The sequence below is a fragment of the Scylla paramamosain genome, chromosome 6 (assembly GCF_035594125.1).
Source record: "Scylla paramamosain isolate STU-SP2022 chromosome 6, ASM3559412v1, whole genome shotgun sequence".
NCBI classification, from domain to species: domain Eukaryota; kingdom Metazoa; phylum Arthropoda; class Malacostraca; order Decapoda; family Portunidae; genus Scylla; species Scylla paramamosain.
The window spans coordinates 85,001-110,000 of record NC_087156.1 but is presented as its reverse complement, the minus strand read 5'-3'; the positions used below and the strand labels follow the sequence as shown (position 1 = coordinate 110,000).

Sequence of the window (25,000 nt, the reverse complement as noted above, 5' to 3'; positions counted from 1 at the left end):
ATGAAGCTTTTAAACTGATATACACACACATAGAAAATAAAGAAAAAGAGAGAGAAAAAAATATTGAAAGAAAAAAAAACAGGAAAGGAAGATTATCAACACACACACACACACACACACACACACACACACACACCTGTCTAAAGGTATCTTGGTGGATATCCTCGTGCCTCGTGCCATAGTACTGGTCCACAAAACTCCATTATTCCTCTCGTTTCCTTCGCAGCGTGTCCTCTCGTCTCTCTGAGTTTGCTGGGAGGATGCCCTGAGAGAGAGAGAGAGAGAAATTAATGTGTTTTTTTTTTTTTTTTATATTACTAAAAATTAACAGACAAACAAAAACATTCATAACTTCACTAGTACTACCTAACACACACACATACATACACACATACATACATACATTTAATTACCTCCAAGCCACAGCACGGACTTGTGAGGGAATGCCAGACCAAGACAGTTTCCGCAGCTCCGGCAGGGAAGTGTTGGCTGCGTTGATCACCTCCAGGAACTTCTCTGTCCTTACCATGTCGCGCTCACTGTCTGCGGGGAGAGAGAGAATGTGAGAGAGAGAGAGAGAGAGAGAGAGAGAGAGAGAGAGAGAGAGAGAGAGAGAGAGAGAGGGTTAGATAGAGAAGGAGAGAAAGCATTATGACATCACAATAATTAAAAAAAACATTTAAAACATAGATGGATAAATCATTACTACTACTACTACTTCTACTACTACTACTACTACTACTACTACTACTACTACTACTACTACTACTACTACTACTACTACTATTATTTCTACTACTACTAGCATCAGTAATACTAATAATAATTTCTTTTGTATTGCAGAGGTGAACCAGGCCAACACAAGACAGATGGGATGCAAGAACACTGTTGACACATCAATACTTCATACAAGGCAATAAAGCGGTATGTATCATCATGCTTTAGTGTATGAGAGCATTGTATAAGCCACAACACATACATACACTGCCATGTACACCCTCTGTACATCATATGAGGCAACACAGCTATGTATTATCATGCTTCAATGTATAAGGCCAATGGGAGAGGGACTACTACTACTACTACTATTACTATAACCAGCAAGAGAGAGAGAGAGGTGGTGGACAGACTAAATATAACAGGCCAATGGGAGAGGGAGGACTACTACTACTACTACTACTACTACTACTACTACTACTACTACTACTACTACTACTACTACTTCTTCCTCTTCTTCTAATACTGTTGCTACTATTACTAGTACTGCTGCTGCTGTTACCGGAAGTGATGAAAAGGGTCCTGGGGGTCTGGAGAGTGGCAGACTGCCCTCCACACCTACATTAATAATAACAACAACAACAACAATAATAATAACGAAAGCCTGAAATTTGGATGCATTTTTGTTTGTTTATTTATTTATTTATCTTTTTCGGTCAACAACAAAAGCTACCTTTGATTTTTAAGCTCTTCTTTTTAATTTTGTTCATTTTTTTCTTTCTTTCTTTCTTTAACTTCTTTTTTCTTTTGTGTTTTTTAGCATGATTTTATTTTTTGCTTCTTTTTACCTTCTGTGTGCAAACCCAAGTAAACAAATTGAATAAAATATCATGGCTTCTGACTGCAGCAAACAACAACAATAACCACCACCACCATCACCACCACCCACCTAATACAAGAGTTATCCAGTATTCTCAATATTTCACCACTAGTCTATCCACCTCATTAATACAACATTTAACCAGTATTCTCAATCTTTCACCACTATTTTGTCCACCTCACTAATACAAGAGTTCACCAGTATTCTCAATATTTCACCACTATTCTGTCCACCACCCTAATACAAGAGTTAATCAGTATTTGAAGGATGACCTTTGACCTACAGGGACCTTAGTAGGCCTTTTTTATACATATATATTACTCTAGCACTGGCTTGTATAAATGAATAAATAAATAAATAAATCTGTCTCTCTCACTTGATGGTTGAAAAGAATGGATTACTATTGCCTGGATAGTAGTAAAGAATAGTACTGATAGTTAGAGGTGATATAATAGCCCACAATAATATTAAGAGTTAGTACAAGCCTTTAATAGTACCCAATAGTACAAAAAATAATACAAAATTATTATGAGTTAGGACACACATTAGGACAGTAATCAGTGTGTCATTTTACCTGATACTATATGTTAATAGATTCTGTTTCACACAATCTCTGTTAAATCAATACCTGGAAGTCCTGTACACACACACACACACACACACACACACACACACACACACACACACACACACACACACACACACACACACACACACACACACACATACCAGGGGAGGAACAGTGCAAGTGTGAGGCCAACGCGCTGGGCCGCCAACCTGTCGGCCTGGGTGACGCGTGAAGGGCGGCGTGGTGTTGGTGGTGGTGTCTTGGCCCTGTGGTGTCCCTAGCCTTCATGTCATTGTGATTGGTGAAATAGATGACCTCCATTACTTTTTCATCTTCCTGAGGTCACTTGCTGGTACCTCTGTGTCACCACGCTTAGGTCAGCTTTTTTTTTTTTTTTTTTTTCAATTTTATGTAGGAGTGACACTGGCCAAGGGCAACAAAAATCCAATAAGAAAATATGCCCACTGAAATGCCAGTGCCATAAAAGTGTCAAAGCAGTGGTCAAAAATTGATGAATAAGTGTCTTGAAACCTCCCTCTTGAAGGAATTCAAGTCATAGGAAGGTGGAAATACAGAAGCAGGCAGGGAGTTCCAGAGTTTACCCTGCCTCCCCTGTTCTTGCATTACTGGGCTGCTGGACAGGTGGCACAGCCTCATGTGTGCCCTGTCTGTCCAGCACCCTGGCTATCCTTGTGGATGGGCTGGGCACACACTGAGACACAGCACACAGCAAGGGTGTAAACTGCACCTCACTGCTTTAAATATGAGTGTACAGGTTGAGAGGCAAGGCAGCACAGCACAGCACAGCACAGCACAGCATGGCAGCTCCTTAACAACACAGCCAGTCTCTGTGTGATGTTCATTGTGTCTTGAGCATTGTATCCTTGACAAACGTGGCGTACTGAGCACATCTTCACATTGTTCTTGCCTTAATGTGAAGTATTAATGTATTACACCTCACAAGTGTAGCCACGTGGCCCCTGTGTGTTCCCGTACCTGGTGATCTCAGGAACAGTTTCAGATTTCATCACAAATATTAATAACTGCAGCAATACTTGGTGCACCCTTCACACATGACCGGGGCTGATTAGTGGGTGAGTCTGCGCCTGAACCAGCCCATCACCCAGCAGGTTGAGGCCACAAGCAGCCCAGCCCAGCATCAATAAGACCAACACCAGGGCTTACTCACCCCTAGACACAACAGCAAGACTAGTCAGAACTGAGCCGTAACACCTGTGTCTCTCTTCACCTCCACAATTATTAACATTCTTTCATTTATTGATATATTTACTGGTACATTACTTACATTACTGGTACATGAAAATTACTAATGTTGCTTTTATTCCGACAGGCTACCACCACCATGACCACCATGACCACCACCACCACCATGACCACCGCCACCACCACCACCACCACCACCACCACCACCACCACCACCACCACCACCACCACCACCACCACCACCACAGCACTCAGCGTGGCACAGAAGGAACAGAGCCAGGCGGAAAACAAGGACTAAGATCCACTGCCACTTCCAAATAAGGTAATACATGAATTTTCTCTCCTCCTCCTCCTTCTCCTCCTCCTCCTTCTCCTCCTCCTCCTCCTCCTCCTCCTCCTCCTCCTCCTCCTCCTCCTCCTCCTCCTCCTCCTCCTCCTCCTCCTCCTCCTCCTCCTCCTCCTCCTCCTCCTCCTCCTCCTCCTCCTCCTCCTCCTCCTCCTCCTCCTCCTCCTCCTCTTCCAGCTGGGTTTTTTTTATTGTTTTACTGCTTCAATCTGTGGTTTCCTGCTTCAAAAATACAAAATATACTGTTGAAATTTTCTTATCAGTTCATGTCCTCCTCCTCCTCCTCCTCCTCCTCCTCCTCCTCCTCCTCCTCCTCCTCCTCCTCCTCCTCCTCCTCCTCCTCCTCCTCCTCCTCCTCCTCCCCCAATTTAAGAGGGTTAGCAGGAAATTGCCCCCTGATAATTGAATATTCAACTGAATCTCACTTCCTGTCTCAGAAATGATGTGAAAAATGGTTTTGGAAAATGTTTTGGAAGAAAATGTGTCTTGTCTTTGTTTTATGGAAAGACTGAGTTGTTGTTGTTGTTGTTGTTGTTGTTGTTGTTGTTGTTGTTGTTGTTGCTGCTGCTGCTGCTGTTGCTGTTGTTGTTGTTTATCTTGCTTATTCCTCTTCCTCCTCCTCCTCCTCCTCTTCCTCCTCCTCCTCCTCCTCCTTTTCTTACAAGTTTATTATCATCGTTTATATTTCTCTCTCTCTCTCTCTCTCTCTCTCTCTCTCTCTCTCTCTCTCTCTCTCTCTCTCTCTCTCTCTCTCTCTCTCTCTCTCTCTCTCTCTCTCTCTCTCTCTCTCTCCCTTGTTCCCTTTTCTAACAAAATAAACTGATGGATAGATAAACTGATAGATATTTGGTACCATATTTTGAAACACTTCTGTGCTGTACTTCCTCTGTTTTCAAAAAGGCTCTAGATGAAGCTGTACATGTTTTTAAGTGTGTTTTTCATGATTCTAGTGACAGATTAACAAGACTTGTACATTATTAACAGGAGAAGCACTCTTGAAAACTGGCTAATCATCTCCTTGACCTTGAAAAACAGTCTTGATAAATGAGCAAAGCATTTTTAAGTGTTTTTAAAATTGTGGTAACAGATTAACAAGACTTCTACATTATCAACAGGAGAAACACTCTTGAGAACACAGCTAATTATCCCTCTGTGACTCTGGAAAAGTCTAGATGGCAGAGAAGGAACAAGAAAGCAGAGCATTACAGAATAGGCCCTTACAAGACAAGAACTTAATCTAAATCACAAAGTAGGAAAAGACATTGAAAACCTCACCTTTAGGAACCACCTCATGAAGGAATACGATGAAGAAGGGTGTGACAAGGTCGTTGATCCCCTGCACGTAACCTGAGGCAGGGTGACGGATGGCCCAGATGTACAGAATGTGCTCAAACATTTCTTGTACGATTGTTTGTTGGAACAACGGAATCAGGGGAGACATGCGTGGGATGTCAATGTGAATCTGTGGAGAGACGTGGGTTTGGTGAGACTAGGTTAAGTTTGGTTAGGTTAAGTTAAGTTTGGTTAGGTTAGGTTAGGTTAAGTTTGGTTAGGTTAGGTTAAGTTAGGTTTGGTTAGGTTAGGTTAGGTTAAGTTAAGTTTGGTTAGGTTAGGTTAAGTTAGGTTAAATTCGATTAGGTTAGGTTAAGTTAAGTTCGGTTAAGTTAAGTTTGGTTTGGTTAGGTTGGGTTAGGTTAAGTTTGGTTTGGTTAGGTTGGGTTAGGTTAAGTTTGGTTAGGTTAAGTTAGGTTTGGTTAGGTTAGGTTAAGTTTGGTTTGGTTTGGTTAGGTTTGGTTTGCTAAGGTTATGTTAGGTTAGGTTAGATGAGAGCAGTAGAGAGGAGAATACTTGCTTTTGTGGTCTCTATATTACAAGGATAGAGATCTTAGTCAGTATATAAAAGAATGACTGAAAAGATACACCAGGTGACAAATATTCCTATGACAGGAGAATGAAGCTTTTAAACTGATATACACACACATAGAAAATAAAGAAAAAGAGAGAGAAAAAAATATTGAAAGAAAAAAAAACAGGAAAGGAAGATTATCAACACACACACACACACAGACACACACACACACACACACACACACACACACACACACACACACACACACACACACACACACACACACACACACACACACACACACCTGTCTAAAGGTATCTTGGTGGATATCCTCGTGCCTCGTGCCATAGTACTGGTCCACAAAACTCCATTATTCCTCTCGTTTCCTTCGCAGCGTGTCCTCTCGTCTCTCTGAGTTTGCTGGGAGGATGCCCTGAGAGAGAGAGAGAGAGAAATTAATGTGTTTTTTTTTTTTTTATTTTATATTACTAAAAATTAACAGACAAACAAAAACATTCATAACTTCACTAGTACTACCTAACACACACACATACATACACACATACATACATACATTTAATTACCTCCAAGCCACAGCACGGACTTGTGAGGGAATGCCAGACCAAGACAGTTTCCGCAGCTCCGGCAGGGAAGTGTTGGCTGCGTTGATCACCTCCAGGAACTTCTCTGTCCTTACCATGTCGCGCTCACTGTCTGCGGGGAGAGAGAGAATGTGAGAGAGAGAGAGAGAGAGAGAGAGAGAGAGAGAGAGAGAGAGAGAGAGAGAGAGAGAGAGAGGGTTAGATAGAGAAGGAGAGAAAGCATTATGACATCACAATAATTAAAAAAAACATTTAAAACATAGATGGATAAATCATTACTACTACTACTACTTCTACTACTACTACTACTACTACTACTACTACTACTACTACTACTACTACTACTACTACTACTACTACTACTATTATTTCTACTACTACTAGCATCAGTAATACTAATAATAATTTCTTTTGTATTGCAGAGGTGAACCAGGCCAACACAAGACAGATGGGATGCAAGAACACTGTTGACACATCAATACTTCATACAAGGCAATAAAGCGGTATGTATCATCATGCTTTAGTGTATGAGAGCATTGTATAAGCCACAACACATACATACACTGCCATGTACACCCTCTGTACATCATATGAGGCAACACAGCTATGTATTATCATGCTTCAATGTATAAGGCCAATGGGAGAGGGAGGACTACTACTACTACTACTATTACTATAACCAGCAAGAGAGAGAGAGAGGTGGTGGACAGACTAAATATAACAGGCCAATGGGAGAGGGAGGACTACTACTACTACTACTACTACTACTACTACTACTACTACTACTACTACTACTACTACTACTACTACTACTACTACTACTACTACTACTACTACTTCTTCCTCTTCTTCTAATACTGTTGCTACTATTACTAGTACTGCTGCTGCTGTTACCGGAAGTGATGAAAAGGGTCCTGGGGGTCTGGAGAGTGGCAGACTGCCCTCCACACCTACATTAATAATAACAACAACAACAACAATAATAATAACGAAAGCCTGAAATTTGGATGCATTTTTGTTTGTTTATTTATTTATTTATCTTTTTCGGTCAACAACAAAAGCTACCTTTGATTTTTAAGCTCTTCTTTTTAATTTTGTTCATTTTTTTCTTTCTTTCTTTCTTTAACTTCTTTTTTCTTTTGTGTTTTTTAGCATGATTTTATTTTTTGCTTCTTTTTACCTTCTGTGTGCAAACCCAAGTAAACAAATTGAATAAATATCATGGCTTCTGACTGCAGCAACAACAACAATAACCACCACCACCATCACCACCACCCACCTAATACAAGAGTTATCCAGTATTCTCAATATTTCACCACTAGTCTATCCACCTCATTAATACAACATTTAACCAGTATTCTCAATCTTTCACCACTATTTTGTCCACCTCACTAATACAAGAGTTCACCAGTATTCTCAATATTTCACCACTATTCTGTCCACCACCCTAATACAAGAGTTAATCAGTATTTGAAGGATGACCTTTGACCTACAGGGACCTTAGTAGGCCTTTTTATACATATATATTACTCTAGCACTGGCTTGTATAAATGAATAAATAAATAAATAAATCTGTCCTTCTCACTTGATGGTTGAAAAGAATGGATTACTATTGCCTGGATAGTAGTAAAGAATAGTACTGATAGTTAGAGGTGATATAATAGCCCACAATAATATTAAGAGTTAGTACAAGCCTTTAATAGTACCCAATAGTACAAAAAATAATACAAAATTATTATGAGTTAGGACACACATTAGGACAGTAATCAGTGTGTCATTTTACCTGATACTATATGTTAATAGATTCTGTTTCACACAATCTCTGTTAAATCAATACCTGGAAGTCCTGTACACACACACACACACACACACACACACACACACACACACACACACACACACACACACACACACACACACACACACACACACACACACACACACATACCAGGGGAGGAACAGTGCAAGTGTGAGGCCAACGCGCTGGGCCGCCAACCTGTCGGCCTGGGTGACGCGTGAAGGGCGGCGTGGTGTTGGTGGTGGTGTCTTGGCCCTGTGGTGTCCCTAGCCTTCATGTCATTGTGATTGGTGAAATAGATGACCTCCATTACTTTTTCATCTTCCTGAGGTCACTTGCTGGTACCTCTGTGTCACCACGCTTAGGTCAGCTTTTTTTTTTTTTTTTTTTCAATTTTATGTAGGAGTGACACTGGCCAAGGGCAACAAAAATCCAATAAGAAAATATGCCCACTGAAATGCCAGTGCCATAAAAGTGTCAAAGCAGTGGTCAAAAATTGATGAATAAGTGTCTTGAAACCTCCCTCTTGAAGGAATTCAAGTCATAGGAAGGTGGAAATACAGAAGCAGGCAGGGAGTTCCAGAGTTTACCCTGCCTCCCCTGTTCTTGCATTACTGGGCTGCTGGACAGGTGGCACAGCCTCATGTGTGCCCTGTCTGTCCAGCACCCTGGCTATCCTTGTGGATGGGCTGGGCACACACTGAGACACAGCACACAGCAAGGGTGTAAACTGCACCTCACTGCTTTAAATATGAGTGTACAGGTTGAGAGGCAAGGCAGCACAGCACAGCACAGCACAGCACAGCATGGCAGCTCCTTAACAACACAGCCAGTCTCTGTGTGATGTTCATTGTGTCTTGAGCATTGTATCCTTGACAAACGTGGCGTACTGAGCACATCTTCACATTGTTCTTGCCTTAATGTGAAGTATTAATGTATTACACCTCACAAGTGTAGCCACGTGGCCCCTGTGTGTTCCCGTACCTGGTGATCTCAGGAACAGTTTCAGATTTCATCACAAATATTAATAACTGCAGCAATACTTGGTGCACCCTTCACACATGACCGGGGCTGATTAGTGGGTGAGTCTGCGCCTGAACCAGCCCATCACCCAGCAGGTTGAGGCCACAAGCAGCCCAGCCCAGCATCAATAAGACCAACACCAGGGCTTACTCACCCCTAGACACAACAGCAAGACTAGTCAGAACTGAGCCGTAACACCTGTGTCTCTCTTCACCTCCACAATTATTAACATTCTTTCATTTATTGATATATTTACTGGTACATTACTTACATTACTGGTACATGAAAATTACTAATGTTGCTTTTATTCCGACAGGCTACCACCACCATGACCACCATGACCACCACCACCACCATGACCACCGCCACCACCACCACCACCACCACCACCACCACCACCACCACCACCACCACCACCACCACCACCACCACCACCACCACCACCACAGCACTCAGCGTGGCACAGAAGGAACAGAGCCAGGCGGAAAACAAGGACTAAGATCCACTGCCACTTCCAAATAAGGTAATACATGAATTTTCTCTCCTCCTCCTCCTTCTCCTCCTCCTCCTTCTCCTCCTCCTCCTCCTCCTCCTCCTCCTCCTCCTCCTCCTCCTCCTCCTCCTCCTCCTCCTCCTCCTCCTCCTCCTCCTCCTCCTCCTCCTCCTCCTCCTCCTCCTCCTCCTCCTCCTCCTCCTCCTCCTCCTCCTCTTCCAGCTGGGTTTTTTTTATTGTTTTACTGCTTCAATCTGTGGTTTCCTGCTTCAAAAATACAAAATATACTGTTGAAATTTTCTTATCAGTTCATGTCCTCCTCCTCCTCCTCCTCCTCCTCCTCCTCCTCCTCCTCCTCCTCCTCCTCCTCCTCCTCCTCCTCCTCCTCCTCCTCCTCCTCCTCCCCCAATTTAAGAGGGTTAGCAGGAAATTGCCCCCTGATAATTGAATATTCAACTGAATCTCACTTCCTGTCTCAGAAATGATGTGAAAAATGGTTTTGGAAAATGTTTTGGAAGAAAATGTGTCTTGTCTTTGTTTTATGGAAAGACTGAGTTGTTGTTGTTGTTGTTGTTGTTGTTGTTGTTGTTGTTGTTGTTGTTGTTGTTGTTGTTGTTGTTGTTGTTGTTGTTGTTGTTGTTGTTGCTGCTGCTGCTGCTGTTGCTGTTGTTGTTGTTTATCTTGCTTATTCCTCTTCCTCCTCCTCCTCCTCCTCTTCCTCCTCCTCCTCCTCCTCCTTTTCTTACAAGTTTATTATCATCGTTTATATTTCTCTCTCTCTCTCTCTCTCTCTCTCTCTCTCTCTCTCTCTCTCTCTCTCTCTCTCTCTCTCTCTCTCTCTCTCTCTCTCTCTCTCTCTCTCTCTCTCTCTCTCTCTCTCTCTCTCCCTTGTTCCCTTTTCTAACAAAATAAACTGATGGATAGATAAACTGATAGATATTTGGTACCATATTTTGAAACACTTCTGTGCTGTACTTCCTCTGTTTTCAAAAAGGCTCTAGATGAAGCTGTACATGTTTTTAAGTGTGTTTTTCATGATTCTAGTGACAGATTAACAAGACTTGTACATTATTAACAGGAGAAGCACTCTTGAAAACTGGCTAATCATCTCCTTGACCTTGAAAAACAGTCTTGATAAATGAGCAAAGCATTTTTAAGTGTTTTTAAAATTGTGGTAACAGATTAACAAGACTTCTACATTATGAACAGGAGAAACACTCTTGAGAACACAGCTAATTATCCCTCTGTGACTCTGGAAAAGTCTAGATGGCAGAGAAGGAACAAGAAAGCAGAGCATTACAGAATAGGCCCTTACAAGACAAGAACTTAATCTAAATCACAAAGTAGGAAAAGACATTGAAAACCTCACCTTTAGGAACCACCTCATGAAGGAAGACGATGAAGAAGGGTGTGACAAGGTCGTTGATCCCCTGCACGTAACCTGAGGCAGGGTGACGGATGGCCCAGATGTACAGAATGTGCTCAAACATTTCTTGTACGATTGTTTGTTGGAACAACGGAATCAGGGGAGACATGCGTGGGATGTCAATGTGAATCTGTGGAGAGACGTGGGTTTGGTGAGACTAGGTTAAGTTTGGTTAGGTTAAGTTAAGTTTGGTTAGGTTAGGTTAGGTTAAGTTTGGTTAGGTTAGGTTAAGTTAGGTTTGGTTAGGTTAGGTTAGGTTAAGTTAAGTTTGGTTAGGTTAGGTTAAGTTAGGTTAAATTCGATTAGGTTAGGTTAAGTTAAGTTCGGTTAAGTTAAGTTTGGTTTGGTTAGGTTGGGTTAGGTTAAGTTTGGTTTGGTTAGGTTGGGTTAGGTTAAGTTTGGTTAGGTTAAGTTAGGTTTGGTTAGGTTAAGTTTGGTTTGGTTTGGTTAGGTTTGGTTTGCTAAGGTTATGTTAGGTTAGGTTAGATGAGAGCAGTAGAGAGGAGAATACTTGCTTTTGTGGTCTCTATATTACAAGGATAGAGATCTTAGTCAGTATATAAAAGAATGACTGAAAAGATACACCAGGTGACAAATATTCCTATGACAGGAGAATGAAGCTTTTAAACTGATATACACACACATAGAAAATAAAGAAAAAGAGAGAGAAAAAAATATTGAAAGAAAAAAACAGGAAAGGAAGATTATCAACACACACACACACACACACACACACACACACACACACACACACACACACACACACACACACCTGTCTAAAGGTATCTTGGTGGATATCCTCGTGCCTCGTGCCATAGTACTGGTCCACAAAACTCCATTATTCCTCTCGTTTCCTTCGCAGCGTGTCCTCTCGTCTCTCTGAGTTTGCTGGGAGGATGCCCTGAGAGAGAGAGAGAGAGAAATTAATGTGTTTTTTTTTTTTTATTTTATATTACTAAAAATTAACAGACAAACAAAAACATTCATAACTTCACTAGTACTACCTAACACACACACATACATACACACATACATACATACATTTAATTACCTCCAAGCCACAGCACGGACTTGTGAGGGAATGCCAGACCAAGACAGTTTCCGCAGCTCCGGCAGGGAAGTGTTGGCTGCGTTGATCACCTCCAGGAACTTCTCTGTCCTTACCATGTCGCGCTCACTGTCTGCGGGGAGAGAGAGAATGTGAGAGAGAGAGAGAGAGAGAGAGAGAGAGAGAGAGAGAGAGAGAGAGAGAGAGAGAGAGAGGGTTAGATAGAGAAGGAGAGAAAGCATTATGACATCACAATAATTAAAAAAAACATTTAAAACATAGATGGATAAATCATTACTACTACTACTACTTCTACTACTACTACTACTACTACTACTACTACTACTACTACTACTACTACTACTACTACTACTACTACTACTATTATTTCTACTACTACTAGCATCAGTAATACTAATAATAATTTCTTTTGTATTGCAGAGGTGAACCAGGCCAACACAAGACAGATGGGATGCAAGAACACTGTTGACTCATCAATACTTCATACAAGGCAATAAAGCGGTATGTATCATCATGCTTTAGTGTATGAGAGCATTGTATAAGCCACAACACATACATACACTGCCATGTACACCCTCTGTACATCATATGAGGCAACACAGCTATGTATTATCATGCTTCAATGTATAAGGCCAATGGGAGAGGGAGGACTACTACTACTACTATTACTATAACCAGCAAGAGAGAGAGAGAGGTGGTGGACAGACTAAATATAACAGGCCAATGGGAGAGGGAGGACTACTACTACTACTACTACTACTACTACTACTACTACTACTACTACTACTACTACTACTACTACTACTACTACTACTACTACTTCTTCCTCTTCTTCTAATACTGTTGCTACTATTACTAGTACTGCTGCTGCTGTTACCGGAAGTGATGAAAAGGGTCCTGGGGGTCTGGAGAGTGGCAGACTGCCCTCCACACCTACATTAATAATAACAACAACAACAACAACAATAATAATAACGAAAGCCTGAAATTTGGATGCATTTTTGTTTGTTTATTTATTTATTTATCTTTTTCGGTCAACAACAAAAGCTACCTTTGATTTTTAAGCTCTTCTTTTTAATTTTGTTCATTTTTTTCTTTCTTTCTTTCTTTAACTTCTTTTTTTCTTTTGTGTTTTTTAGCATGATTTTATTTTTTGCTTCTTTTACCTTCTGTGTGCAAACCCAAGTAAACAAATTGAATAAATATCATGGCTTCTGACTGCAGCAACAACAACAATAACCACCACCACCATCACCACCACCCACCTAATACAAGAGTTATCCAGTATTCTCAATATTTCACCACTAGTCTATCCACCTCATTAATACAACATTTAACCAGTATTCTCAATCTTTCACCACTATTTTGTCCACCTCACTAATACAAGAGTTCACCAGTATTCTCAATATTTCACCACTATTCTGTCCACCACCCTAATACAAGAGTTAATCAGTATTTGAAGGATGACCTTTGACCTACAGGGACCTTAGTAGGCCTTTTTATACATATATATTACTCTAGCACTGGCTTGTATAAATGAATAAATAAATAAATAAATCTGTCTCTCTCACTTGATGGTTGAAAAGAATGGATTACTATTGCCTGGATAGTAGTAAAGAATAGTACTGATAGTTAGAGGTGATATAATAGCCCACAATAATATTAAGAGTTAGTACAAGCCTTTAATAGTACCCAATAGTACAAAAAATAATACAAAATTATTATGAGTTAGGACACACATTAGGACAGTAATCAGTGTGTCATTTTACCTGATACTATATGTTAATAGATTCTGTTTCACACAATCTCTGTTAAATCAATACCTGGAAGTCCTGTACACACACACACACACACACACACACACACACACACACACACACACACACACACACACACACACACACACACACACACACACACACATACCAGGGGAGGAACAGTGCAAGTGTGAGGCCAACGCGCTGGGCCGCCAACCTGTCGGCCTGGGTGACGCGTGAAGGGCGGCGTGGTGTTGGTGGTGGTGTCTTGGCCCTGTGGTGTCCCTAGCCTTCATGTCATTGTGATTGGTGAAATAGATGACCTCCATTACTTTTTCATCTTCCTGAGGTCACTTGCTGGTACCTCTGTGTCACCACGCTTAGGTCAGCTTTTTTTTTTTTTTTTTTTCAATTTTATGTAGGAGTGACACTGGCCAAGGGCAACAAAAATCCAATAAGAAAATATGCCCACTGAAATGCCAGTGCCATAAAAGTGTCAAAGCAGTGGTCAAAAATTGATGAATAAGTGTCTTGAAACCTCCCTCTTGAAGGAATTCAAGTCATAGGAAGGTGGAAATACAGAAGCAGGCAGGGAGTTCCAGAGTTTACCCTGCCTCCCCTGTTCTTGCATTACTGGGCTGCTGGACAGGTGGCACAGCCTCATGTGTGCCCTGTCTGTCCAGCACCCTGGCTATCCTTGTGGATGGGCTGGGCACACACTGAGACACAGCACACAGCAAGGGTGTAAACTGCACCTCACTGCTTTAAATATGAGTGTACAGGTTGAGAGGCAAGGCAGCACAGCACAGCACAGCACAGCACAGCATGGCAGCTCCTTAACAACACAGCCAGTCTCTGTGTGATGTTCATTGTGTCTTGAGCATTGTATCCTTGACAAACGTGGCGTACTGAGCACATCTTCACATTGTTCTTGCCTTAATGTGAAGTATTAATGTATTACACCTCACAAGTGTAGCCACGTGGCCCCTGTGTGTTCCCGTACCTGGTGATCTCAGGAACAGTTTCAGATTTCATCACAAATATTAATAACTGCAGCAATACTTGGTGCACCCTTCACACATGACCGGGGCTGATTAGTGGGTGAGTCTGCGCCTGAACCAGCCCATCACCCAGCAGGTTGAGGCCACAAGCAGCCCAGCCCAGCATCAATAAGACCAACACCAGGGCTTACTCACCCCTAGACACAACAGCAAGACTAGTCAGAACTGAGCCGTAACACCTGTGTCTCTCTTCACCTCCACAATTATTAACATTCTTTCATTTATTGATATATTTACTGGTACATTACTTACATTACTGGTACATGAAAATTACTAATGTTGCTTTTATTCCGACAGGCTACCACCACCATGACCACCATGACCACCACCACCACCATGACCACCGCCACCACCACCACCACCACCACCACCACCACCACCACCACCACCACCACCACAGCACTCAGCGTGGCACAGAAGGAACAGAGCCAGGCGGAAAACAAGGACTAAGATCCACTGCCACTTCCAAATAAGGTAATACATGAATTTTCTCTCCTCCTCCTCCTTCTCCTCCTCCTCCTCCTCCTCCTCCTCCTCCTCCTCCTCCTCCTCCTCCTCCTCCTCCTCCTCCTCCTCCTCCTCCTCCTCCTCCTCCTCCTCCTCCTCCTCCTCCTCCTCCTCCTCCTCCTCCTCCTCCTCCTCCTCCTCCTCCTCCTCTTCCAGCTGGGTTTTTTTTATTGTTTTACTGCTTCAATCTGTGGTTTCCTGCTTCAAAAATACAAAATATACTGTTGAAATTTTCTTATCAGTTCATGTCCTCCTCCTCCTCCTCCTCCTCCTCCTCCTCCTCCTCCTCCTCCTCCTCCTCCTCCTCCTCCTCCTCCTCCTCCTCCTCCTCCCCCAATTTAAGAGGGTTAGCAGGAAATTGCCCCCTGATAATTGAATATTCAACTGAATCTCACTTCCTGTCTCAGAAATGATGTGAAAAATGGTTTTGGAAAATGTTTTGGAAGAAAATGTGTCTTGTCTTTGTTTTATGGAAAGACTGAGTTGTTGTTGTTGTTGTTGTTGTTGTTGTTGTTGTTGTTGTTGTTGTTGTTGCTGCTGCTGCTGCTGTTGCTGTTGTTGTTGTTTATCTTGCTTATTCCTCTTCCTCCTCCTCCTCCTCCTCTTCCTCCTCCTCCTCCTCCTCCTTTTCTTACAAGTTTATTATCATCGTTTATATTTCTCTCTCTCTCTCTCTCTCTCTCTCTCTCTCTCTCTCTCTCTCTCTCTCTCTCTCTCTCTCTCTCTCTCTCTCTCTCTCTCTCTCTCTCTCTCTCTCTCTCTCTCTCTCTCCCTTGTTCCCTTTTCTAACAAAATAAACTGATGGATAGATAAACTGATAGATATTTGGTACCATATTTTGAAACACTTCTGTGCTGTACTTCCTCTGTTTTCAAAAAGGCTCTAGATGAAGCTGTACATGTTTTTAAGTGTGTTTTTCATGATTCTAGTGACAGATTAACAAGACTTGTACATTATTAACAGGAGAAGCACTCTTGAAAACTGGCTAATCATCTCCTTGACCTTGAAAAACAGTCTTGATAAATGAGCAAAGCATTTTTAAGTGTTTTTAAAATTGTGGTAACAGATTAACAAGACTTCTACATTATGAACAGGAGAAACACTCTTGAGAACACAGCTAATTATCCCTCTGTGACTCTGGAAAAGTCTAGATGGCAGAGAAGGAACAAGAAAGCAGAGCATTACAGAATAGGCCCTTACAAGACAAGAACTTAATCTAAATCACAAAGTAGGAAAAGACATTGAAAACCTCACCTTTAGGAACCACCTCATGAAGGAAGACGATGAAGAAGGGTGTGACAAGGTTGTTGATCCCCTGCACGTAACCTGAGGCAGGGTGACGGATGGCCCAGATGTACAGAATGTGCTCAAACATTTCTTGTACGATTGTTTGTTGGAACAACGGAATCAGGGGAGACATGCGTGGGATGTCAATGTGAATCTGTGGAGAGACGTGGGTTTGGTGAGACTAGGTTAAGTTTGGTTAGGTTAAGTTAAGTTTGGTTAGGTTAGGTTAGGTTAAGTTTGGTTAGGTTAGGTTAAGTTAGGTTTGGTTAGGTTAGGTTAGGTTAAGTTAAGTTTGGTTAGGTTAGGTTAAGTTAGGTTAAATTCGATTAGGTTAGGTTAAGTTAAGTTCGGTTAAGTTAAGTTTGGTTTGGTTAGGTTGGGTTAGGTTAAGTTTGGTTTGGTTAGGTTGGGTTAGGTTAAGTTTGGTTAGGTTAAGTTAGGTTTGGTTAGGTTAGGTTAAGTTTGGTTTGGTTTGGTTAGGTTTGGTTTGCTAAGGTTATGTTAGGTTAGGTTAGATGAGAGCAGTAGAGAGGAGAATACTTGCTTTTGTGGTCTCTATATTACAAGGATAGAGATCTTAGTCAGTATATAAAAGAATGACTGAAAAGATACACCAGGTGACAAATATTCCTATGACAGGAGAATGAAGCTTTTAAACTGATATACACACACATAGAAAATAAAGAAAAAGAGAGAGAAAAAAATTGAAAGAAAAAAAAACAGGAAAGGAAGATTATCAACACACACACACACACACACACACACACACACACACACACACACACACACACACACACCTGTCTAAAGGTATCTTGGTGGATATCCTCGTGCCTCGTGCCATAGTACTGGTCCACAAAACTCCATTATTCCTCTCGTTTCCTTCGCAGCGTGTCCTCTCGTCTCTCTGAGTTTGCTGGGAGGATGCCCTGAGAGAGAGAGAGAGAGAAATTAATGTGTTTTTTTTTTATTTTATATTACTAAAAATTAACAGACAAACAAAAACATTCATAACTTCACTAGTACTACCTAACACACACACATACATACACACATACATACATACATTTAATTACCTCCAAGCCACAGCACGGACTTGTGAGGGAATGCCAGACCAAGACAGTTTCCGCAGCTCCGGCAGGGAAGTGTTGGCTGCGTTGATCACCTCCAGGAACTTCTCTGTCCTTACCATGTCGCGCTCACTGTCTGCGGGGAGAGAGAGAATGTGAGAGAGAGAGAGAGAGAGAGAGAGAGAGAGAGAGAGAGAGAGAGAGAGAGAGAGAGAGAGAGAGAGGGTTAGATAGAGAAGGAGAGAAAGCATTATGACATCACAATAATTAAAAAAAACATTTAAAACATAGATGGATAAATCATTACTACTACTACTACTACTACTACTACTACTACTACTACTACTACTACTACTACTACTACTACTACTACTACTACTACTACTACTACTACTATTATTTCTACTACTACTAGCATCAGTAATACTAATAATAATTTCTTTTGTATTGCAGAGGTGAACCAGGCCAACACAAGACAGATGGGATGCAAGAACACTGTTGACACATCAATACTTCATACAAGGCAATAAAGCGGTATGTATCATCATGCTTTAGTGTATGAGAGCATTGTATAAGCCACAACACATACATACACTGCCATGTACACCCTCTGTACATCATATGAGGCAACACAGCTATGTATTATCATGCTTCAATGTATAAGGCCAATGGGAGAGGGAGGACTACTACTACTACTACTATTACTATAACCAGCAAGAGAGAGAGAGAGGTGGTGGACAGACTAAATATAACAGGCCAATGGGAGAGGGAGGACTACTACTACTACTACTACTACTACTACTACTACTACTACTACTACTACTACTACTACTACTACTACTACTACTACTACTACTACTACTACTACTTCTTCCTCTTCTTCTAATACTGTTGCTACTATTACTAGTACTGCTGCTGCTGTTACCGGAAGTGATGAAAAGGGTCCTGGGGGTCTGGAGAGTGGCAGACTGCCCTCCACACCTACATTAATAATAACAACAACAACAACAATAATAATAACGAAAGCCTGAAATTTGGATGCATTTTTGTTTGTTTATTTATTTATTTATCTTTTTCGGTCAACAACAAAAGCTACCTTTGATTTTTAAGCTCTTCTTTTTAATTTTGTTCATTTTTTTCTTTCTTTCTTTCTTTAACTTCTTTTTTCTTTTGTGTTTTTTAGCATGATTTTATTTTTTGCTTCTTTTTACCTTCTGTGTGCAAACCCAAGTAAACAAATTGAATAAATATCATGGCTTCTGACTGCAGCAACAACAACAATAACCACCACCACCATCACCACCACCCACCTAATACAAGAGTTATCCAGTATTCTCAATATTTCACCACTAGTCTATCCACCTCATTAATACAACATTTAACCAGTATTCTCAATCTTTCACCACTATTTTGTCCACCTCACTAATACAAGAGTTCACCAGTATTCTCAATATTTCACCACTATTCTGTCCACCACCCTAATACAAGAGTTAATCAGTATTTGAAGGATGACCTTTGACCTACAGGGACCTTAGTAGGCCTTTTTATACATATATATTACTCTAGCACTGGCTTGTATAAATGAATAAATAAATAAATAAATCTGTCTCTCTCACTTGATGGTTGAAAAGAATGGATTACTATTGCCTGGATAGTAGTAAAGAATAGTACTGATAGTTAGAGGTGATATAATAGCCCACAATAATATTAAGAGTTAGTACAAGCCTTTAATAGTACCCAATAGTACAAAAAATAATACAAAATTATTATGAGTTAGGACACACATTAGGACAGTAATCAGTGTGTCATTTTACCTGATACTATATGTTAATAGATTCTGTTTCACACAATCTCTGTTAAATCAATACCTGGAAGTCCTGTACACACACACACACACACACACACACACACACACACACACACACACACACACACACACACACACACACACACACACACACACACACACATACCAGGGGAGGAACAGTGCAAGTGTGAGGCCAACGCGCTGGGCCGCCAACCTGTCGGCCTGGGTGACGCGTGAAGGGCGGCGTGGTGTTGGTGGTGGTGTCTTGGCCCTGTGGTGTCCCTAGCCTTCATGTCATTGTGATTGGTGAAATAGATGACCTCCATTACTTTTTCATCTTCCTGAGGTCACTTGCTGGTACCTCTGTGTCACCACGCTTAGGTCAGCTTTTTTTTTTTTTTTTTTTCAATTTTATGTAGGAGTGACACTGGCCAAGGGCAACAAAAATCCAATAAGAAAATATGCCCACTGAAATGCCAGTGCCATAAAAGTGTCAAAGCAGTGGTCAAAAATTGATGAATAAGTGTCTTGAAACCTCCCTCTTGAAGGAATTCAAGTCATAGGAAGGTGGAAATACAGAAGCAGGCAGGGAGTTCCAGAGTTTACCCTGCCTCCCCTGTTCTTGCATTACTGGGCTGCTGGACAGGTGGCACAGCCTCATGTGTGCCCTGTCTGTCCAGCACCCTGGCTATCCTTGTGGATGGGCTGGGCACACACTGAGACACAGCACACAGCAAGGGTGTAAACTGCACCTCACTGCTTTAAATATGAGTGTACAGGTTGAGAGGCAAGGCAGCACAGCACAGCACAGCACAGCACAGCATGGCAGCTCCTTAACAACACAGCCAGTCTCTGTGTGATGTTCATTGTGTCTTGAGCATTGTATCCTTGACAAACGTGGCGTACTGAGCACATCTTCACATTGTTCTTGCCTTAATGTGAAGTATTAATGTATTACACCTCACAAGTGTAGCCACGTGGCCCCTGTGTGTTCCCGTACCTGGTGATCTCAGGAACAGTTTCAGATTTCATCACAAATATTAATAACTGCAGCAATACTTGGTGCACCCTTCACACATGACCGGGGCTGATTAGTGGGTGAGTCTGCGCCTGAACCAGCCCATCACCCAGCAGGTTGAGGCCACAAGCAGCCCAGCCCAGCATCAATAAGACCAACACCAGGGCTTACTCACCCCTAGACACAACAGCAAGACTAGTCAGAACTGAGCCGTAACACCTGTGTCTCTCTTCACCTCCACAATTATTAACATTCTTTCATTTATTGATATATTTACTGGTACATTACTTACATTACTGGTACATGAAAATTACTAATGTTGCTTTTATTCCGACAGGCTACCACCACCATGACCACCATGACCACCACCACCACCATGACCACCGCCACCACCACCACCACCACCACCACCACCACCACCACCACCACCACCACCACCACCACCACCACCACCACCACCACCACCACAGCACTCAGCGTGGCACAGAAGGAACAGAGCCAGGCGGAAAACAAGGACTAAGATCCACTGCCACTTCCAAATAAGGTAATACATGAATTTTCTCTCCTCCTCCTCCTTCTCCTCCTCCTCCTTCTCCTCCTCCTCCTCCTCCTCCTCCTCCTCCTCCTCCTCCTCCTCCTCCTCCTCCTCCTCCTCCTCCTCCTCCTCCTCCTCCTCCTCCTCCTCCTCCTCCTCCTCCTCCTCCTCCTCCTCCTCCTCCTCTTCCAGCTGGGTTTTTTTTATTGTTTTACTGCTTCAATCTGTGGTTTCCTGCTTCAAAAATACAAAATATACTGTTGAAATTTTCTTATCAGTTCATGTCCTCCTCCTCCTCCTCCTCCTCCTCCTCCTCCTCCTCCTCCTCCTCCTCCTCCTCCTCCTCCTCCTCCTCCTCCTCCTCCTCCTCCCCCAATTTAAGAGGGTTAGCAGGAAATTGCCCCCTGATAATTGAATATTCAACTGAATCTCACTTCCTGTCTCAGAAATGATGTGAAAAATGGTTTTGGAAAATGTTTTGGAAGAAAATGTGTCTTGTCTTTGTTTTATGGAAAGACTGAGTTGTTGTTGTTGTTGTTGTTGTTGTTGTTGTTGTTGTTGTTGTTGTTGTTGTTGTTGTTGTTGTTGTTGTTGTTGTTGCTGCTGCTGCTGCTGTTGCTGTTGTTGTTGTTTATCTTGCTTATTCCTCTTCCTCCTCCTCCTCCTCCTCTTCCTCCTCCTCCTCCTCCTCCTTTTCTTACAAGTTTATTATCATCGTTTATATTTCTCTCTCTCTCTCTCTCTCTCTCTCTCTCTCTCTCTCTCTCTCTCTCTCTCTCTCTCTCTCTCTCTCTCTCTCTCTCTCTCTCTCTCTCTCTCCCTTGTTCCCTTTTCTAACAAAATAAACTGATGGATAGATAAACTGATAGATATTTGGTACCATATTTTGAAACACTTCTGTGCTGTACTTCCTCTGTTTTCAAAAAGGCTCTAGATGAAGCTGTACATGTTTTTAAGTGTGTTTTTCATGATTCTAGTGACAGATTAACAAGACTTGTACATTATTAACAGGAGAAGCACTCTTGAAAACTGGCTAATCATCTCCTTGACCTTGAAAAACAGTCTTGATAAATGAGCAAAGCATTTTTAAGTGTTTTTAAAATTGTGGTAACAGATTAACAAGACTTCTACATTATGAACAGGAGAAACACTCTTGAGAACACAGCTAATTATCCCTCTGTGACTCTGGAAAAGTCTAGATGGCAGAGAAGGAACAAGAAAGCAGAGCATTACAGAATAGGCCCTTACAAGACAAGAACTTAATCTAAATCACAAAGTAGGAAAAGACATTGAAAACCTCACCTTTAGGAACCACCTCATGAAGGAAGACGATGAAGAAGGGTGTGACAAGGTCGTTGATCCCCTGCACGTAACCTGAGGCAGGGTGACGGATGGCCCAGATGTACAGAATGTGCTCAAACATTTCTTGTACGATTGTTTGTTGGAACAACGGAATCAGGGGAGACATGCGTGGGATGTCAATGTGAATCTGTGGAGAGACGTGGGTTTGGTGAGACTAGGTTAAGTTTGGTTAGGTTAAGTTAAGTTTGGTTAGGTTAGGTTAGGTTAAGTTTGGTTAGGTTAGGTTAAGTTAGGTTTGGTTAGGTTAGGTTAGGTTAAGTTAAGTTTGGTTAGGTTAGGTTAAGTTAGGTTAAATTCGATTAGGTTAGGTTAAGTTAAGTTCGGTTAAGTTAAGTTTGGTTTGGTTAGGTTGGGTTAGGTTAAGTTTGGTTTGGTTAGGTTGGGTTAGGTTAAGTTTGGTTAGGTTAAGTTAGGTTTGGTTAGGTTAAGTTTGGTTTGGTTTGGTTAGGTTTGGTTTGCTAAGGTTATGTTAGGTTAGGTTAGATGAGAGCAGTAGAGAGGAGAATACTTGCTTTTGTGGTCTCTATATTACAAGGATAGAGATCTTAGTCAGTATATAAAAGAATGACTGAAAAGATACACCAGGTGACAAATATTCCTATGACAGGAGAATGAAGCTTTTAAACTGATATACACACACATAGAAAATAAAGAAAAAGAGAGAGAAAAAAATATTGAAAGAAAAAAAAACAGGAAAGGAAGATTATCACACACACACACACACACACACACACACACACACACACACACACACACACACACACCTGTCTAAAGGTATCTTGGTGGATATCCTCGTGCCTCGTGCCATAGTACTGGTCCACAAAGCTCCATTATTCCTCTCGTTTCCTTCGCAGCGTGTCCTCTCGTCTCTCTGAGTTTGCTGGGAGGTAGCCCTGAGAGAGAGAGAGAGAGAAATTAATGTGTTTTTTTTTTTTTTATTTTATATTACTAAAAATTAACAGACAAACAAAAACATTCATAACTTCACTAGTACTACCTAACACACACACATACATACACACATACATACATACATTTAATTACCTCCAAGCCACAGCACGGACTTGTGAGGGAATGCCAGACCAAGACAGTTTCCGCAGCTCCGGCAGGGAAGTGTTGGCTGCGTTGATCACCTCCAGGAACTTCTCTGTCCTTACCATGTTGCGCTCACTGTCTGCGGGGAGAGAGAGAATGTGAGAGAGAGAGAGAGAGAGAGAGAGAGAGAGAGAGAGAGAGAGAGAGAGAGAGAGAGAGAGAGGGTTAGATAGAGAAGGAGAGAAAGCATTATGACATCACAATAATTAAAAAAAACATTTAAAACATAGATGGATAAATCATTACTACTACTACTACTTACTACTACTACTACTACTACTACTACTACTACTACTACTACTACTACTACTACTACTACTACTACTACTATTATTTCTACTACTACTAGCATCAGTAATACTAATAATAATTTCTTTTGTATTGCAGAGGTGAACCAGGCCAACACAAGACAGATGGGATGCAAGAACACTGTTGACACATCAATACTTCATACAAGGCAATAAAGCGGTATGTATCATCATGCTTTAGTGTATGAGAGCATTGTATAAGCCACAACACATACATACACTGCCATGTACACCCTCTGTACATCATATGAGGCAACACAGCTATGTATTATCATGCTTCAATGTATAAGGCCAATGGGAGAGGGAGGACCACTACTACTACTATTACTATAACCAGCAAGAGAGAGAGAGGTGGTGGACAGACTAAATATAACAGGCCAATGGGAGAGGGAGGACTACTACTACTACTACTACTACTACTACTACTACTACTACTACTACTACTACTACTACTACTACTACTACTACTACTACTTCTTCCTCTTCTTCTAATACTGTTGCTACTATTACTAGTACTGCTGCTGCTGTTACCGGAAGTGATGAAAAGGGTCCTGGGGGTCTGGAGAGTGGCAGACTGCCCTCCACACCTACATTAATAATAACAACAACAACAACAATAATAATAACGAAAGCCTGAAATTTGGATGCATTTTTGTTTGTTTATTTATTTATTTATCTTTTTCGGTCAACAACAAAAGCTACCTTTGATTTTTAAGCTCTTCTTTTTAATTTTGTTCATTTTTTTCTTTCTTTCTTTCTTTAACTTCTTTTTCTTTTGTGTTTTTTAGCATGATTTTATTTTTTGCTTCTTTTTACCTTCTGTGTGCAAACCCAAGTAAACAAATTGAATAAATATCATGGCTTCTGACTGCAGCAACAACAACAATAACCACCACCACCATCACCACCACCCACCTAATACAAGAGTTATCCAGTATTCTCAATATTTCACCACTAGTCTATCCACCTCATTAATACAACATTTAACCAGTATTCTCAATCTTTCACCACTATTTTGTCCACCTCACTAATACAAGAGTTCACCAGTATTCTCAATATTTCACCACTATTCTGTCCACCACCCTAATACAAGAGTTAATCAGTATTTGAAGGATGACCTTTGACCTACAGGGACCTTAGTAGGCCTTTTTATACATATATATTACTCTAGCACTGACTTGTATAAATGAATAAATAAATA

General features: G+C 41.4%; 1 protein-coding gene across 1 annotated transcript in view; it reads left to right on the top strand.

Moving 5' to 3' along the window:
• Positions 1-25,000, top strand: part of LOC135101682 (serine proteinase stubble-like) — a 58,270-nt gene that overhangs the window by 5,408 nt on the left and 27,862 nt on the right. Inside the window, exons 5-11 of the mRNA XM_064006007.1 lie at positions 3,517-3,711; positions 6,609-6,689; positions 9,324-9,530; positions 15,111-15,287; positions 18,128-18,208; positions 20,837-21,043; positions 23,879-23,959. Coding sequence (XP_063862077.1) covers positions 3,517-3,687 — 171 coding nt within the window. The 3' untranslated portion in view covers positions 3,688-3,711; positions 6,609-6,689; positions 9,324-9,530; ... (2 more) ...; positions 20,837-21,043; positions 23,879-23,959. The remainder of the gene's footprint in view (positions 1-3,516; positions 3,712-6,608; positions 6,690-9,323; positions 9,531-15,110; positions 15,288-18,127; positions 18,209-20,836; positions 21,044-23,878; positions 23,960-25,000) is intronic.